We start from the raw sequence: 16,592 nt of genomic DNA on the forward strand, positions 1-16,592 counted from the left end.
ACTTCAGTCTTTTCCTCTCTCCATTGAATTTCCTTCTTCCTTTGTCTCCTGATGCATAGGTCAAAATTATGTTGAAAAGAATTCTTTTTTTTTTTCCTTTAATTTTATCTTTTATTTTTTCCTCTCCTATAAAAGTTTTCAGGTGATTGGGCTATACGTAGTTTTCTTACCTTGAGCTCACAGCTTAGCTTTCTGTGCTTGGACTTAACCCCCACTACTATGTGGAAATATACTTCTTAAAAGCCACTACTTTTTAAAATTCTAATTACAAAACCCGGTGGCTTCTTGTTTCATGTTCATCTCCTTAAGCTATCTAAAAGAAAAAGGAACCTAACCTGGTTCCATGTTAGGTACTTTCACAATAGCTATCTGAGATTTTCACTAATTAGGAAACTGAGGCCTAGAAAGGTTGAGTAAATTGTTTATGCTTATATAACCATTAAGTAGCAAATTTGGTTCTGCATCTGTTCACATTTGCTCTTTGAACAGATGAGATTGCATTGCATGTCCTTTTCTTCTTTAAACTTCAGAAGCCCTTGACCTCTGGGACATTATTCTGTCTTTGTCTTCTTCATTACTTACTCCCTTACTGATTCTTCTTATTCACAATCCCCCATCTATATCTTCAACTTTGACTTTTTCTTCATGTAACATTAAATTAACAACTGCTTACTGTATCTTTCTAATTATACCTATCATTCCCTGAGACTCAAAATTTCCAAGACCTAATTCGTCACCATTTCTTCAAACCAAGCCCCTCCATAACCTGTCTTTTTTTTTCTATCAGGCATTTCCCTCTTCCTGTAAGCACATGTTGTCTTTCTCTTTCTACTTTGTATCTTCTTGTAGCTTGATAGCCAACATATTTACCAAGTACTCTCCTTATTTCATGTATCTAGCATATGGTTTGTTTTGGGAGTTTTTCCATATGTTTTGAGGATAGATTTTCCCTTTTCATTTCTACTGCCTTTCCACCTGTTAAAGCCTGGACAGTTGTGGTGGCCTCTTTTCTAATTTTTCTTCCATTATTTCACTTTATATCACTATCAAATTCACATTGCAGGTTGAACAACAGCTTTCCACATTCGAGGTCCTGGGTTCAGTCTCCAGCCCTAGTACCTAAAAAAAAAAAAATTCATATTGCAGACTATATCACTTTATCCAGTTAAGGAGTCTTCAGAGGCTTTTACATATAGAATAAAGAATAAACTTCTTATCCTAAATCAACTATTCAACATTATTCCTATAGTCTGGTTCATGACTTGTTCTGAGAAGCAGCCGTACTGTGATGGCAACAAATTAAAATAATTCTAACAGTAGAACAGAGTTGAGTTTGCATAATGAAGTTATAATTTATAAAGATTAAGCAGTCAAATTAAAATAATAAGTTTGAAGCTTAAGTTTGTTTTTTAAGTAGAAAGAAAACTGAATCGCGCCAATTACAAACTACTGGCCTTTGAACAACTCGATAAACTATAGTTGCAAGAATTTCGTTGTGTGTCGCTAACCAGACTCCCTATAATTGAGACTCAATAAGATACATCACTCATCTAGAATAGAAATCTTACCCTGCAGTCTTTGGCTAGGCTTTAGAAAGCATTTAATTTATATGTAGAAATATATGTATTTGCATTATTCTGGGAAGAAGTTCTATAGTTTTTATCATACTCAAAAGAATCCGTGACCTGATAAAGAACTTAAGATCTTCACTAGAACTACACAAATAGATCTATTCTTTTTCCCTTGCGACGCACCGTTTCAGATCTTTAACATCTTGCTGAATCTTTTCTTCTTTCATAACTGTCTTCTTTAGGCCTAATATCCTTATATGCTTTGGTTCTTCCTTACAAAACTTGAATTCTAAACTCTTTAATAATCTCGTTGTTACTGTATGGCTCTGGTTTCTGGGCTCCTAGGTTCTTGGCTTATGTTCCATAAAAGAATTTAAGGACACGTCATAGGGTAGGCAAGGGAGTAAAGAGTTTATTAAGAAATAAGGAAACAAGAAAAGTAGCATACTGCAGGGTGAGTTGTGTGTATGTCCTAAGTCAGGTCTCTTTATTTATTTATTTATTTTTTATTTTATTGACTTTGTAATAATATTACATAAAAAATATATATATGAGGTCCCATTCAATCCCACCCCCCCACCCCACCTCTCCTCCCCCCCAGCAACACTCGTTCCCATCATCATGACACATCCATTGCATTTGGTAAGTACATCTTTGGGCACCTCTGCACCTCATGGTCAGTGGTCCACATCATGGCCCATACTCTCCCCCATTCCATCCAGTGGGCCCTTGTGAGGATTTACAATGTCCGGTGATTGCCCCTGAAACAAGTCAGGTCTCTTTAAAGTCTACTTGCAGTTCTGATTGGTTGCCCCACCTGTCATTTCTCAGGGGGCCAGTGGTGGGGCCTTTTGAGTATGTCCGGGGCCTCCCCTCTGGTTCCAAATGAGACTCTCATGGCCAGGATCTCACGGTGTATTTCTGGCAGCCTTCTCAGGAGGATTCTGGGTGGGGTCTCACAGTCTGTCGGTCATGTTGTCTGTCAGGCCTTACCCCTTTCACTGTACTAACCTACCTCATCATCAGGTCCTCATTCCCTTTATCCATATAAATTCTAGTTTGCTAATATGCCCCATAAAATGTGGCATCCAGAACTGGACATTTTTATAGCGAATTGTGTAGACTCTAGTAAGTTACAACTTTTCTTTTTCTGGAAACTCTTAATAAAAACTAATTAGTAATGCTCATGATTTCCTTTGCCTGTGAGACGACACATACACATGCGCGCACACACACACACACACAACTGCTGAGGGTTCTAATCCTATTAACCATTAATATGTCATGTGGCCTAGCAGACTCTTTATACCCTTCTTCCAAAGCTTTATTTTAAAAAAATAAAAATACTTTTACCACTTATTAAACAAATTTTAACTTATTCAACAGACATTATGCTGTAGTATTTTATTTTAATTTCATTGCTTACAGAAAAAGATAAGAATTTAGATGATTGCCATCTTGTTTATTGAAAACAGTTATAATCTGGTCCCGTGCCTTTTTCTTTTTTTTTTCTTTACCATTCACTTCTAAAGTAATCTTCCTTTCCCAGGATTGAAAATGATGCCTCCTTTCCCCCATAAAATCAACAGAATAGGCTAACGTCAAGCTGTGTTCCCAATTACCAGCATTAGATTAAAACTATATAATTATTTATATGCTTACTACTATTTTATTGGTTTTTGGAGAACTTAAGTTACCTCAGATATTAAATTCTCAGAACTTATTCCATAAAAAAAAAATGGACAACTGTGTTTTTATGATACTTACATGAGGCAAATACCAATTTTAATTTAAAACTAAGTAACATCAACTGATATTAAAATGGCATATATCATATAATTTGAGAATTATATAACCATTTAATGGATCATATTAGTGGGTTTGTTGATTTTGTAAAATTTTAAAAGTTTGATTTACAGGTAGGTATGAATAATCTATTAAATAGTATGTCATTGACATTCCTTTGTCTTTAAATCACTTGAATTAAAATTAAGCACTGGAATATTGTTATTTTTTTAAACTAAGGAATTTTAGAAACAATTAAACCAGACTTAAGTTTTGCTAGGCAGATCAATTAAATATACAGTCAACTCTCGATTATTCAAACTAATGGAGGAAAGGATGGAAACAAGCAATAATATTTCTCTAGTTCCTGCCCCCTCAGACAATTATTGAGCCCTCATTCCAAATAAATGTTTGGGCTTTCCATCTTGATCATGTTACATTGTCTAGCCCTGAATCCAGGAATCAGTCTGAAATATGATTTAAGATTGAGTTGACAAGAAAGTTTCATGTTATCACACTATGCTCTTCTTTATATACATTTTTTAAAAATCAGTACCTTACCATTGTTTTTATGCTAATAAAATTCACACAAGCATTTGATACCATTGCTATTATGATATCATCCTCATGGCTCATAAAATTAATTTTACATAAAAAAGCCTTATATCTGAATTACAATTTACAGATATTTATAACCTTTCAAAAGTATTACCTCATGGTTACAAATTGCTTTTTAAAATATTTCATATAAATTTTATGAGATAGTTTTTATTTTGAGGAGTCATAAAAATTCTTCCAACTTTTGAATTCTTAATGTGTGCAATATTTCTGAGTACTATGTAAAGGTTTGTAAAGTCAAGAAATGCTGAGGAATTTATGTGTGAAAACAGTATGTTGCGTGTGTATAATATGTCATTTTCTCTACCAATTAACTGCTCACATTGTGCTATTATCCAGACATAAGTTTTCATGGGAATACATGTATCTGGATAACTATGAGTTGAAATAAACACACCTGCTTTTTATTTCAATAACTGCACATTCAAATCTATAGAAGACATCTATTTGAATGTGACCCCCATATGTGCAAGAACACTGGTTTCTGCTTTTGATTTTTTGTTGATGTTTTGTTGTTGTTGATTTCACTCTACAGTAGGTATGGACTTATGGTAATGCTTCTCTCAAAACATTGCATGCAGAGAAAAGGAAATTCAAAGATAAATCCTAGGAAAAACAATTAAATTCGTTTATCTGATTATGTCTTGCCTCAGTGTGTATTATAGCTAATTTTTTACAGAATGTAGCAATGTTTAAAGTCAAATTATGTACAACTCATAAACTGGCCTAGAGCCATGCCTACTTTACTTTAAGTTTAATAATTACTTTTCAGAATAAAATTAGGTTAGCTTTTCATTTGGAGAATCTTTTTTTCTCAAGATATTTCCTTGAAAACTATACTAGAATATATATCTAAGCTTAAAAATTCACCTGTTCTGTTAGACAGGAGAACTGTTTGTTAAAGACTTATTTTGAAGTCTATATAATGGTCCCCCTTCCCCACATCATTCAGGGCATATTTCTGTACAGTTAGTCTTAACTGACATGGGCTAGAAAATTGAATAGGATTTCTTTAGGAGCCTTAACTTTGAATTTCCTACTTTTCATTGCATGCAAAATATCAACCACAAATAATAGTTTCAATTCAAGTTCTAGCTTTTATTTTGCATGTTAAAGCTTTAAAATACGTAATAATGCTAAAGAGAATTTATATCTATTGTTCCACTGTGCTTAATTGTTAAAGTTTGTAAATAAAGACTGATTTTACTTATGCCACTCTGTCTTTCTGTTTAGGGAGTGAGCTACTTTATGTCCAAGGGTATCCTAGATGATTCACCGAAGGAAATAGCAAAATTTATATTCTGTACAAGAACACTAAATTGGAAGAAACTAAGAATCTATCTTGATGAAAGGTAAAACCTTGATTAAAGTATTCATTAGGAACAAGTTAAGTAATGCTTTTAATGTTAAGTTCTACTTTTTAAACTATACTGTATAGTAAGCATCTAGTTGTAAAATTGAATAAATCCAGGGAAAAAGATTCCTTTTACTTATACATCATTTCTTTTGTGAGCTTTAACTTGCTAAATGAGGAAGTTGCAATCATGGAAGTGAAAAACCAAAGCCTACCGAGAAATAAGATTTTTGTAATAGCAAACAAAAGCCAAATATTTTTTGAAAGTTGTAGCCCAGATTTTTTTTAATAAGTAGTCATATAACCCAAGTGTTTAGAGGACTAGAAGCTCTGAATTACAAAATTTGTCCATATAAAAATCTAATAGAAAGGTTGTACTTATAAATCCACAAATCCTAGTGATATAAGATATATGTATATTAGCATATAGATAATATACATAATACAATACACTAGGTAGTATATATATTCCTTCTTTTCATACATTTAATATATTTTACACAAATAGAGATGATACCTGGTATACTATTCCAGTTTGGTAGTCATTCATTTCTCTTTAGTTCTCTGTCAATGAACGTAAAAATACTGGACAACAATCTGATGTGACATTATTGAACTACCATTTTAAAATCATAGATCTCATACTAATCTAATGAAAGGCTAAAAATGTTTGGTTTTCATTTGATTCTCTTTCTTATTTCTCATTTTTATTGATTAATTTACTTTTACAATTCTTAACAATCAGAAGTATAATATTTTATAGCATCCTAGGTATCATTGAGATATATACGTTGAAAATTTCCTTAGAAAATATTTAATATTAGAATGTGTTGGATTTAGAAATTGATGCAGTGTCACTTCCATGCTCATATCCAACTTTTTTTCTGTAAACACTCAAGAACAAGAGGAAAACATTCACTGTATTCCTTGAACTTTGCTAGAGAGTAGGAGTTCACAGATGATTAAGACATAATCCTTATCTTGGTGGTATTCACAGTCCAGCATATTTGTCATTAGATGGTGTCATTAATTCTTTCTGTCTTTAAATGCCAAGTACTCAGGGATTTGTAAACCCATTCTATAAAGAACCAGACTTTGTTCTAAATATTTTAGGTTTTGCAGACCATATGATCTCTGTCTCAGCTATTTAACTCTGCCATTGTATCATGAAAGCAGACATAGACAATACATAAATGAATAAGTGTGGTTATGTTCTACCAAAACTTTATTTACAAAAACAAAAAACCAGTTGGTAGAAGTTGAAGATTATGATAGTTCAATAAGAATTGAAGATAATGTAACAAAGGGTAACTTTTTTATTAAACTGCTATTGATGAAAAGTAACTATATACACATATGTACACAAATATTTATGTAATTGTAAATAACCTAAATTTATATCAAAAATATTTTACATCTGTAGATGGATACTATATGGCATTAAAAAGAATGAGGTAGATGTACAGATATGGAAAGCTAGTCACAATATACTATGTGAAAAAACAGATTTTAGAACAATATGTATATTGTATGTAGGCATAAAAGAAGTCTACATAAACAGTTGTTACCTCTGGTGATATGGATTGGTGTGAAAGTTGAAGACTGATTACCTTGGTAAGGAAAAAGTTAAAGAATTGTGTTCTGTATGGATTTAGATAAGAAGGTAATTGAAAAGAAATTGCCATTAGTGTGTTTTGTTTTGTTATAACCTATTCCTAAATTTCAATTAAAAACTTAAATAATGAGTCATGCTTCATTTTTTTTTAATTTTAGCATTAGATATAAATTTACAGGATTAGCTGATGTGGTAGTTAATAATGAATTTCATACAAAAAAATGTTGATTATGTTTCTTATCACTTTTTTTAAAATAGAGAAAAGTTAACTAAAGCTGTATTTTTTTCTCTTTCTACTAGGAGAGATGTCTTGGATGACCTTGTAACATTGCATAATTTTAGAAATCAGTTCTTGCCAAATGCACTGAGAGAATTTTTTCGTCATATCCATGCCCCAGAAGAGCGTGGGGAATATCTTGAAACTCTTATAACAAAGTTCTCACATAGGTTCTGTGCTTGTAACCCTGATTTAATGCGAGAACTTGGCCTTAGTCCTGGTAAGAATATACAGATAACTAATTCCTCCCCACCCCCTTCCAGGTAAAGACAATAGTATATGAAACATTTTTCTCACTGTGGGGAAAAATGCTTTCAGTAATGACGATTCTTGTTTTATTGGCTGTAACACTGAGTATTTCTATGGAATACCTCATTTATGTGAGCTTAGAAGGAATACCTTAATTTGTCATCACTATCTTTTTATATAGGGTAAATATAGTGTTTAGGAAGAAAGTCAGACTTTATGTAAATTCTTTACAATTATTCTTGTTTAACTTTAGGTATTTTTACTAGTTTAATTGAAAACTTGAAAATTTATTTTAAAGCTTTTAATAATCCATATATTACATTGGTAACACTTAGAATAGTTCCACTAAAATTTTACTTTAATACAAAGTTTTCATTTTTTTTAATATATGCATGTGTTTTGTGTATAGCCTGTCTCCTATATATCTTTTCATTTGCTTTAGCTTCCCATATATCTTCATATCAAGAATCTTATTGTGCTTCTCTTAAGCAGAGATTACAAAATGTTTACCCTTCCTCTGAAATTTGTTGAACATGCTTTCCAAGACATTTTAATTTAGCTTTCTTAAGACTGCAGGAGTCCAAAATATAAACAACGAATAGTGAAAGCAAGTAGCAAGTTGTACTATATCATAGTAGTAGCAAGCATCAAGTAATTATAGCAAATAGTAATCGCAAATATAGTGGTGTTTGATGCTACTTTTTTTTTATATTACATATTTATTAAATTTATGACCCAGTATTCAAGTTCACATCTTATTCATTTTTTGGATATCCTAATTATGTTTTTTAATGTATTTTTTAATTTTAATAATACTATTTTAATGTTAAACACTAAACATATATAAAGAAAAAAATATTTTGGTGCAGGGTACACAGGTATAGCAATCTTTTCCCCAAAGGTTTACTTTTTAAAATAATGTGTAGTATCTGTTTCTGGGTGGCACATGGAGCTTGAAAGAAAGAGCTGCCCCTGCCACCATCAACATGGAGACTGTGCACCGAGTCCCATTCTTAGTGCTTGAATGTCCCAACCTGAAGCTGAGGAAGCACCCTGGGTGCACATGCACTCGCTCATCACTGGAGGAACACTTGCTGAGCCTCCAAGTATTGGCTGTTTGACTCATGAACATGGACATCAGAGACCAGTATCCTACAGAGTAAATGGTTACTATATTATGGGAGGATTTGCATCCAGCTTCCTGTTTACAATGGGAGGTTTCAGATTCTTTATCCTCAACCAATGTCAATGCACCAAGTATTCCAAAACTCAATAGATTTCTCCAATTCATTGGATTTGTCTGTGCCCTGTTGAGTTTTTTCATGGCTAGAGTATTCATGAGAATGAAGCTACCAGGCTATCTGTTGGGTTAGAGTGCCTTTTGAGAAGAAATCCTTGGATTCTGGATTTGCTCCTGTTAATGAAGTTTTAAAGGCTGTACCAGTCCTTTAATATGAAGTGTGGAAAAGGATGAAAAGCAGCAAAGGAAGAAACATCCATTGAAAACAAAGGAAGCTTATTAAAGCTTGGGCTAGAATTTCTTCTTGGTGTCTCTTCAGAGAGACAATCTTATAACAGTATTTTTTTCCTGCTGACCTATGCTGGTATACCATTGATGTTAAGTGGCATTTTCTTCTTACTTTTTTGTTTTTGGAAGGAAATATACTCTATTTCTACAACTATAATATTGAATAAAGTGATTTTGTTTTTTAAAACTTCCTTAACAGTTTTTGGAAATGGCATTTCTGATTTTCAGAAATTAATGTAAAATCAGGAAGTGAGATCCTGTAACTTGAGAACCCTGGACAGCTGGTTAGCTTTACTTATGGTGCTTTGCCTTTAAACAGCATGTGTGATAGTACATTATTTCAGATATGTCTGAAAAATTGTTTCCTGAACAATAAGATGTATAAAAGAAGCAGAAATAAATTTTCTAATTAACACCCTAAAAAATTAATGTATAAATTCTATAGACCTTTAAAATACATGTCTCAAATGAAAATCTTAATTTAATTACCTTACAAGTTGTTTACATTTCACTTTCTAGTACTACGTTAACGTGTTCTTGTTATTAAAGATACTTTCAAATTTAGTTAGGTTTTTGTAAAAGCATTCTAGTCAATAAATATGTGGCTTATTTTTTTACAAGGAAAGATAAATACACTGACATTATAAATGTATTTTATGGACAGTTGAATGAGAATATCATATGTAAAAGCAAATATGAGAATAAAGTTAATTCAGTAATATTTACATCTAGAGTGAGTTTTCACTATAAACTCTTAAACTATTCTAAAGTTCTGTTTAATTGAAGAAATTGCTCACTTGAATCAGTGTTCAGTTAGGATAACCAACCATTCCCGTTTGCCCAGGACTAAAGACTTTTCCAAGATGTAGGATTTTCAATGCTGAAACTGGAAAAGTCCTAGACAAACTGGGACTGGTAAGTGAGTCACCCTATATTCAGTTTGATCTAATCTTGCTCTCCTGAAATTATGAACATTTTTGCCTTATATAATCTCACTGGGATTATATTTTTAAAACAAGCTAATAATCTGAAGTATTTCTTTTTCCTTCTAGATGCGGTCTATGTACTGTGCTACTCTTTGATTCTACTTTCCATTGACCTCACTAGCCCACATGTGAAGAATAAAATGTCAAAAAGAGAATTTATTCGAAATACCCGCCGAGCTGCTCAAAATATTAGTGAAGATTTTGTAGGGCACCTTTATGACAACATCTACCTTATTGGCCATGTGGCTGCATAAAAGCACAATTGCTAGGACTTCCAACTTTTAACTTCAAACTAAAACTACCCAAGGACTTATTTCTAGCAGATATGGGGGTTACATTAGTAATGGTCATTCTAGCCTCTGTATACAATCAAGCTTGAGTGTACAACCTTTATTTCTTTTACTATTTTCTTTATTTTTTTGATAATTTCCTTGGGGAACTAAAGAATTTTGCAGTTTTTCTTAATTTTGCTTATCATGTTTTGCACAAAGCAGAGCCGTTTTGTCTGACACAGCTATTTAAGAATGTTTAACTGACATACTCTAAAAGATGGTGTATTTGTGCATTAGATTTTCCTGAAAAACTTTATCCAGTACCATTCTTTTATAAAATACCATGTAATGTATACATATTTAACTATAAAGAGATTTATAATCATAATTATTTTATTGTAAAGACTTTAACTAAAGTTTTTCCTTTTCTCTTAAACTGAGTTCTGAATTTATTTGATTCTGATCTGAGATTATTATTGTAAAAGTAAGATCTAACTTCAGAAGACTCCAATACCAACTTCCATTTCCTTTGACCTTGGAAAAGAGTATTGATTTGTTACTATATTACTATGCAAAACCAGTACTTATTTTTAATACTGTAAATTTATCATTTGACTTTTCGTCTTTAAAACTTCTGGTTCAGCCAAGTGCTAAGTCCTTTAAACCATTTAGGATATCAAAATATGTTAAAAATCTAAGCTATACACACTTAAGAACAAAATATCAGTAAACTTTGCTTACCAATATCTAAAGTAAGTAGTCAAACTTTACTCTTGTCCTGATCTTGATGATCTCTGTTCAGAATCAACTGAGAAAGGGATATTGTGAGTTATCATAGTAAACACTCTTTTTGCACTCATTCAAATTTTTTTTATTAAGGGCTTACAATGAGCTAAGCACTGTGCTAGGTCTTAGTGATACTGAACTGTGGATTCTGCCTTCACAAATGTTAAATGATTGGGTAATGAGAGAGGAAATACTGCTTAATGGAGAGCAAGTATATAAAATATATCTTCAGAATTATTTAACAATTAAAATGCACAGCATTGCAATGACAGGGAACAATTTATATGGTAATTAAGGTCTTCCCTGGAAATATCTCTAAGTAAAAAGCATCAGCTTTGGGATGGTACAGTATGTGATAGGTATAGCTGCTAACTTAGGGAGAGGGAATTGAGGAACTAGAAACTCCTTACTAGAGAGATGTGGCATCCTGGCTTCCTTCCAGATCAATTGGTAATATTACAAATGGCATAATGTAGTACAGAGTTTTGAAGTAGAAAATATAAGATAATCAAACAATTTTGAATGTCAAAGGGATTTTTAGACTGATAGTAAATCTCTAGGATTCTAGTGCAAGTACCTATATAGTGTTCACATGTACACAATTTTGAACTCAATGACAAGAATTATTTATAATTTTTACTTTAGAAACTAATTTATTAAGTTTCAAAATATAAAGGGACCTGAAAAAATGATATATTATTCCTGTTTTCTAATAAATGGTACCTTGCCTTCTCTGTCTGTCTGCTTTCTTCTTCCTTTTCTTCTTTGTTATTTACTATTCTTATCTCTCCCCTTCTGTCTGGTTCTTTCTGCCTCTCTGTTTTGGTTTTACTCTCTACATCTCTTCTTTTTGATTTATGTTTTTCTCATATCCTCCATTTCCAATTTCTTTTCCTATATTCCCTTCCCTATCCTAACCTGATTTATATAAATTTGAATTGGCAAAATTCTTTTTTCCAAAATATAGGCCATTACAAGAATTTTCATTCCAACATTATGAAAATTTTCAAACATATAGAAAAGTTGAAAAATTTTACATAGAATACCCATATATTCACCACCTATATTCCACAATTAAATTTTTTTCTATATTTACTTTATCACATATCTATCCATCTCTCTATCCACACATCTTAGTGTTTTGATATAGGTCAAAATAAATTTCAAACATTAGTTCACTTCATTCCCAGATATTTCATCTTGCATATCATTAACAAGAGTTCAATATTTTTAAGTCTTATTATTTAGATAAAATTTACATACAATTAAATGCATAACTCTTAAGTGTACTAATCAATGAGCCCTCACTAATGTATGCACCTGTGTAAACCAAACCACTATCAAGTTATACAACTTTACACAGTATATTTACCATTAATATTGTACCACTTCATGTAAAGAGTGGAAACCTTGAAACGATATAGGTCCATTTACCACCTCCCTTTATCTTCAAGTTGTCATATGCTGTATTACATATATCATATGTTATAACGCCACAGTATAATGTTATAATTTTCTTTAAACAGATATGTGCATTTTAAATAAATCAAGAAAAAGCATATTTTTTTATATTTACCCACACTATCATTTCTAATGTTCCTATTCTTTCCTATAGATCCAAGTTTACTTGTATCATTCCTTTCAACTGAAGAACTTAATTTAACATCTAGTACAGTTCAGGTCTGCTGGCAATTAATTAATTATCTTAGTTTTCTTTTTATCTGAAATGTCTTGTTTTCATTCTTGAAGAATATTTTTTTCTTTTGGCACTTTAGAGATGTAGTTCCTCTGTCTTCTGTCCTCCATTATTTCTGCTGAAAATTTTGTAGAAATGCAAATTGTTGTTCTCCTGTATATAGCAATGCCATGCTGTATTCTTCAAATATCTTTTCAGTCCCTTTTTTCTTTCCACTCCTTCTGAGGCTTCAGTTACATGTATGCTAGATGTTTTATATTTACCCACAGGTCTGTGAGGCTCCATTGGTATTTTTTCAATCTTTTTTTTTTTGTCTCTTCTTCATATTGGATCATTTCTCTTGATCTATATTTAAGTTCATGGACTCTTCCATAATCATTCTTCTTTTAAGCCCATTCAGTAAACAACTTCTGTCAAATATCGTATTTCTTAGTTCTAGAATTTCTATTTAGTTTTTATTTATATTTCTGTGCCAAGATTTCCTATCTTTTTATTCACTACGAGCACATTTTCCTTTACATTCTTGAACATGATTATAAAAGCTGCTTTAAAATTTTTGTGTGCTAATTCCAATATCTGAATCATCTCAGTGTCAGTCTTTTTAATGTCTTTTCTTTTGAGAGTGACTCATATCTTCCTGTTTCTTCATATGTGGAGTAATTTAGATTATGTCCTGGACATGATAAATAAAATGTTATAGAAAACCTGGATTCTGATATGGTTCTCTGAAGACCTGTTTTTTTTTTTAAAGTAGCCCATTAACTTGACTGAACTCCACATACAATTTCTTGCTCCCCAGTAGTTGGTGGCAGCTCAAATTTCAGTTAAGTGCTTTAGCCTGGCTGCCCTCTTTGGAGTCTGTCTGTGCACATGTGTTTCAGGGACCATTTAAAGTTTTAGGCAGACTTTATACACAGAATTTGAGGCTAATCCTTTCTGGTTCTCCTTGCCAGGATTCCCCCCTCCCCTCTCCCTCCCCACCACTGTTGCATTTTCCAGCAGCTACCATTGCCACAAGCTCTGTCCTGTGGTTCTTCATAGACAGTAAAACTGTAGGTGCCACATGCTGCAGACTGGAGACTGCTCAGGCTTAAAACATAAAAATAGAAAACTTATTCAGTGCTTTTCTCTCCTTCCAAATGTTCTCTCCCGTGTAGTATCAATCTGCTTTTGATTGCTTTCAAGTATTTTCCAGAGTTAATTTTTACATTTTGTCCAGATTTGTAGTTTTCATTGTGGAGTCAGTCTGAAGGAGAACTTGGCCACAACTTGATGTAGAAATCTCTCCAGTTGGGCAATATTCTTTTTGCTACTTCCTATGCTTACTAATTACGGATTTATTCCCTGTTACTTTTATCTTTATTTTTTTAAGATGTCTGTGTTTATTTCCCCCCTCCCCCCATTGTCTGCTCTCTCTGTCCATTTGCTGTGTGTTCTGTGTCTGCTTGTCTTCTCTTTAGGCAGCACTGGAAACTGATCCTGGGACCTTCCAGAGTGGAAGAGAGGTGCCCAATCCCCTGTCTCCAGCTCCCTGGTCTGCTGCATCTCCCACTGTCTCTCCTCTGTGCCTCTTTTTGTTGCGTAGTCCTGCTGAGCCAGCTCTCTGCTCAGGCCAGCTTGCCTTCACCAGGAGGCCCTAGGAATTGAACCCTGGACCTCCTATATGGTAGATGGAAGCCCAATCACTTCAGCCACATCTACTTCCTCCTAGTTACTTTTAAACCTAGATGAGTAGAATTTTTAAAATGCTCTGTCTCTGTAAAACCTTAATAGTAAACATTTATATAATAAATTGGCAATTCAGAATTTCCTGGTGGGGGTGCTACCAGCATTTTGGGAAGGATATTCTTCATTATGGGTGACTATCCAATGCAGCATAAGACATAAACATGCCATGATACTGCCTACTAGATGCCAGTAGCATCCCCCCGTCATTGTGACTTACAAACAGTATCCCCATATATTTCCAAGTGCCTGAAGTTGGGGCTTATTGAATTTTCTTTTATATATGCCAAGCTGCTCTCTTTCTATAATATCCTGCTCCCTTATAGATCTAAAGTCCCCTACTCATCATCTAAGTCATACCTCAAATGTAATTTCTTCATCAAAGCTCTCAGACTGTCTCTATTATAGATACCATTAGTGTTAATTTTTCCGTCCTGTGAACTGTAGCAATCTATATATATCTTTCTTATACATAATTGTCTGCATGTCCAACTCATTAGTTAGATTGTGATCATATTAAAGTCAAGGATTGCTCCAAACCTATTAGGTTCTGTTGAAAGGCCTGAACCAGGGAAGTGGCAGGTGGTTGAGAGAGGAGGAATGGAGAAGGAAGAAAGGAAGGAAGGGATGGAAGGAACAAACAAACACTGGAAATCAATAGGGTATGGTGACTGGAGAAAGATTTCTAGTGTAAGAGTCTGAGCAGATGTTGATATTGTTATCAAAGATACTGCTATGAGAACAATTGGTGGTTTGAAATTGAAAAGCTAATGATCCCAATTTTGGATATTTTGAATTTTAGAATGTAAATAGAACATTCATTGAGAACAGTTGGAGAATAGGACGAGTTTTTTTTTTTAAGTCATGGGCTGGATATATAAGCTTGGAGATCATATTAGTATTTCAAATATGTTATACTTAGTGAATCATAGGAAAAGATTGCTCCCGTGGGGAGTATATTGTGTGAAAAAAATAACTGGGAAACACACCATTTTATGTTTGGGTAAAGAAAAAGAAGTCAGAAAAGAACGTTCTTCAAAATTGTAGAAGGACCAGAGAAGAATGGCATCCTGAAGAGCTGAAAAGGAGTTAAACATGCTGAGTTTTGCATTTGCTGAAGCCCAAGTAAGCACAGGTTTTTTTCTGTCTATCCTTAGGCCTTCCTGAGTTTACCTTTTCTACTTTTCTAGTTCTTTGGAGGCTAGAAATAGCACAGTAGTGAAAATGGCCTAATGTTGTCTCTGGCCACATATTCCCATACTCTGCAAAATCCAAACTCTGGTAAAACCCACAATAGCATTTATGGCCCATTACAACTCAGGCCTGTTTACAACTTTCTTCCCCAGTAATCACTGTTTGAAGCCCAGAACATAATATACCAACTGGTTACCTACTAGTGAGTCCTTCCTATACACAGTCACCAGTTATATTTTCTAAGATAAAAGTCATGTTTTTTTGTAAATAAAAAGAAAAAAATTGCTTAAACCTTTCTGAGCCCTCCAAATTTGTCATGAACAGAATTTTTCCTGAGTACATTCTATTAAAACTAACACTCTAATCTCACTATTTCATATATACACCTTATATTTTCTCCCTTTCATTCATTTGCTCTGTTTTCTCTTCTGGAATACTCTAAATCCCTCACTCATGTTACCTGTTGAAATGTTATTTATCCTTCAGAGTTCACTCAGATTCTCTCCCCTCCAGGGCAACTTTCCCAATTCTTAGAGGTGGAAATTTTTTCCTTCTTCAGTTCCTTCAGTACCTAATACAGACTTTGGCCCATAGTAGTTTCTCAATTAATATAACTGAATTATTTTAGCTCTGATTCAGTGCCTCTCCAGGCATACAGAAAGATGGGTTTACTGTATCCATTTTTAAAAGTACATCCAGACTTTTGGGGTATACCCAGTTGACAAATCAGAATATATTACAATTAAATTTCAAAAAATATTATTGACAATAGTGTCAACCTATGATTTAAGTATTTTAATCTCTCCAATACTTCTGGATAAAGTATTGTTACTTTAAGTTTGTCTACTTTTTTTTTTACTTCAAGAGTTTGTCAGTGATGTTGTTATATCTCTAAATTAATATTTAAGTTTTTTATGATATTAATATGGAGCTCAA

The 16,592-nt window shown here is 33.0% G+C and overlaps 1 protein-coding gene across 3 annotated transcripts in view; it reads left to right on the plus strand.

Moving 5' to 3' along the window:
• Positions 1 to 15,947, plus strand: part of FBXO8 (F-box protein 8) — a 62,074-nt gene extending 46,127 nt beyond the window's left edge. For 2 of the 3 annotated variants that reach the window (XM_058307633.1, XM_004458664.4), the window contains exons 4-6: positions 5,208 to 5,326; positions 7,244 to 7,440; positions 10,050 to 15,947. In XM_058307633.1, the coding sequence (XP_058163616.1) occupies positions 5,208 to 5,326; positions 7,244 to 7,440; positions 10,050 to 10,237 (504 nt within the window). In that variant the 3' untranslated portion in view covers positions 10,238 to 15,947. Of the gene's footprint in view, positions 1 to 5,207; positions 5,327 to 7,243; positions 7,441 to 9,841; positions 9,913 to 10,049 lie in introns of all 3 variants that reach the window. The other variant, XM_004458666.4, reaches the window with a different exon arrangement.
• Positions 15,948 to 16,592: the final 645 nt, after the last annotated feature.

The sequence above is a fragment of the Dasypus novemcinctus genome, chromosome 1 (assembly GCF_030445035.2).
Source record: "Dasypus novemcinctus isolate mDasNov1 chromosome 1, mDasNov1.1.hap2, whole genome shotgun sequence".
Classification (NCBI taxonomy): Eukaryota; Metazoa; Chordata; class Mammalia; order Cingulata; family Dasypodidae; genus Dasypus; species Dasypus novemcinctus.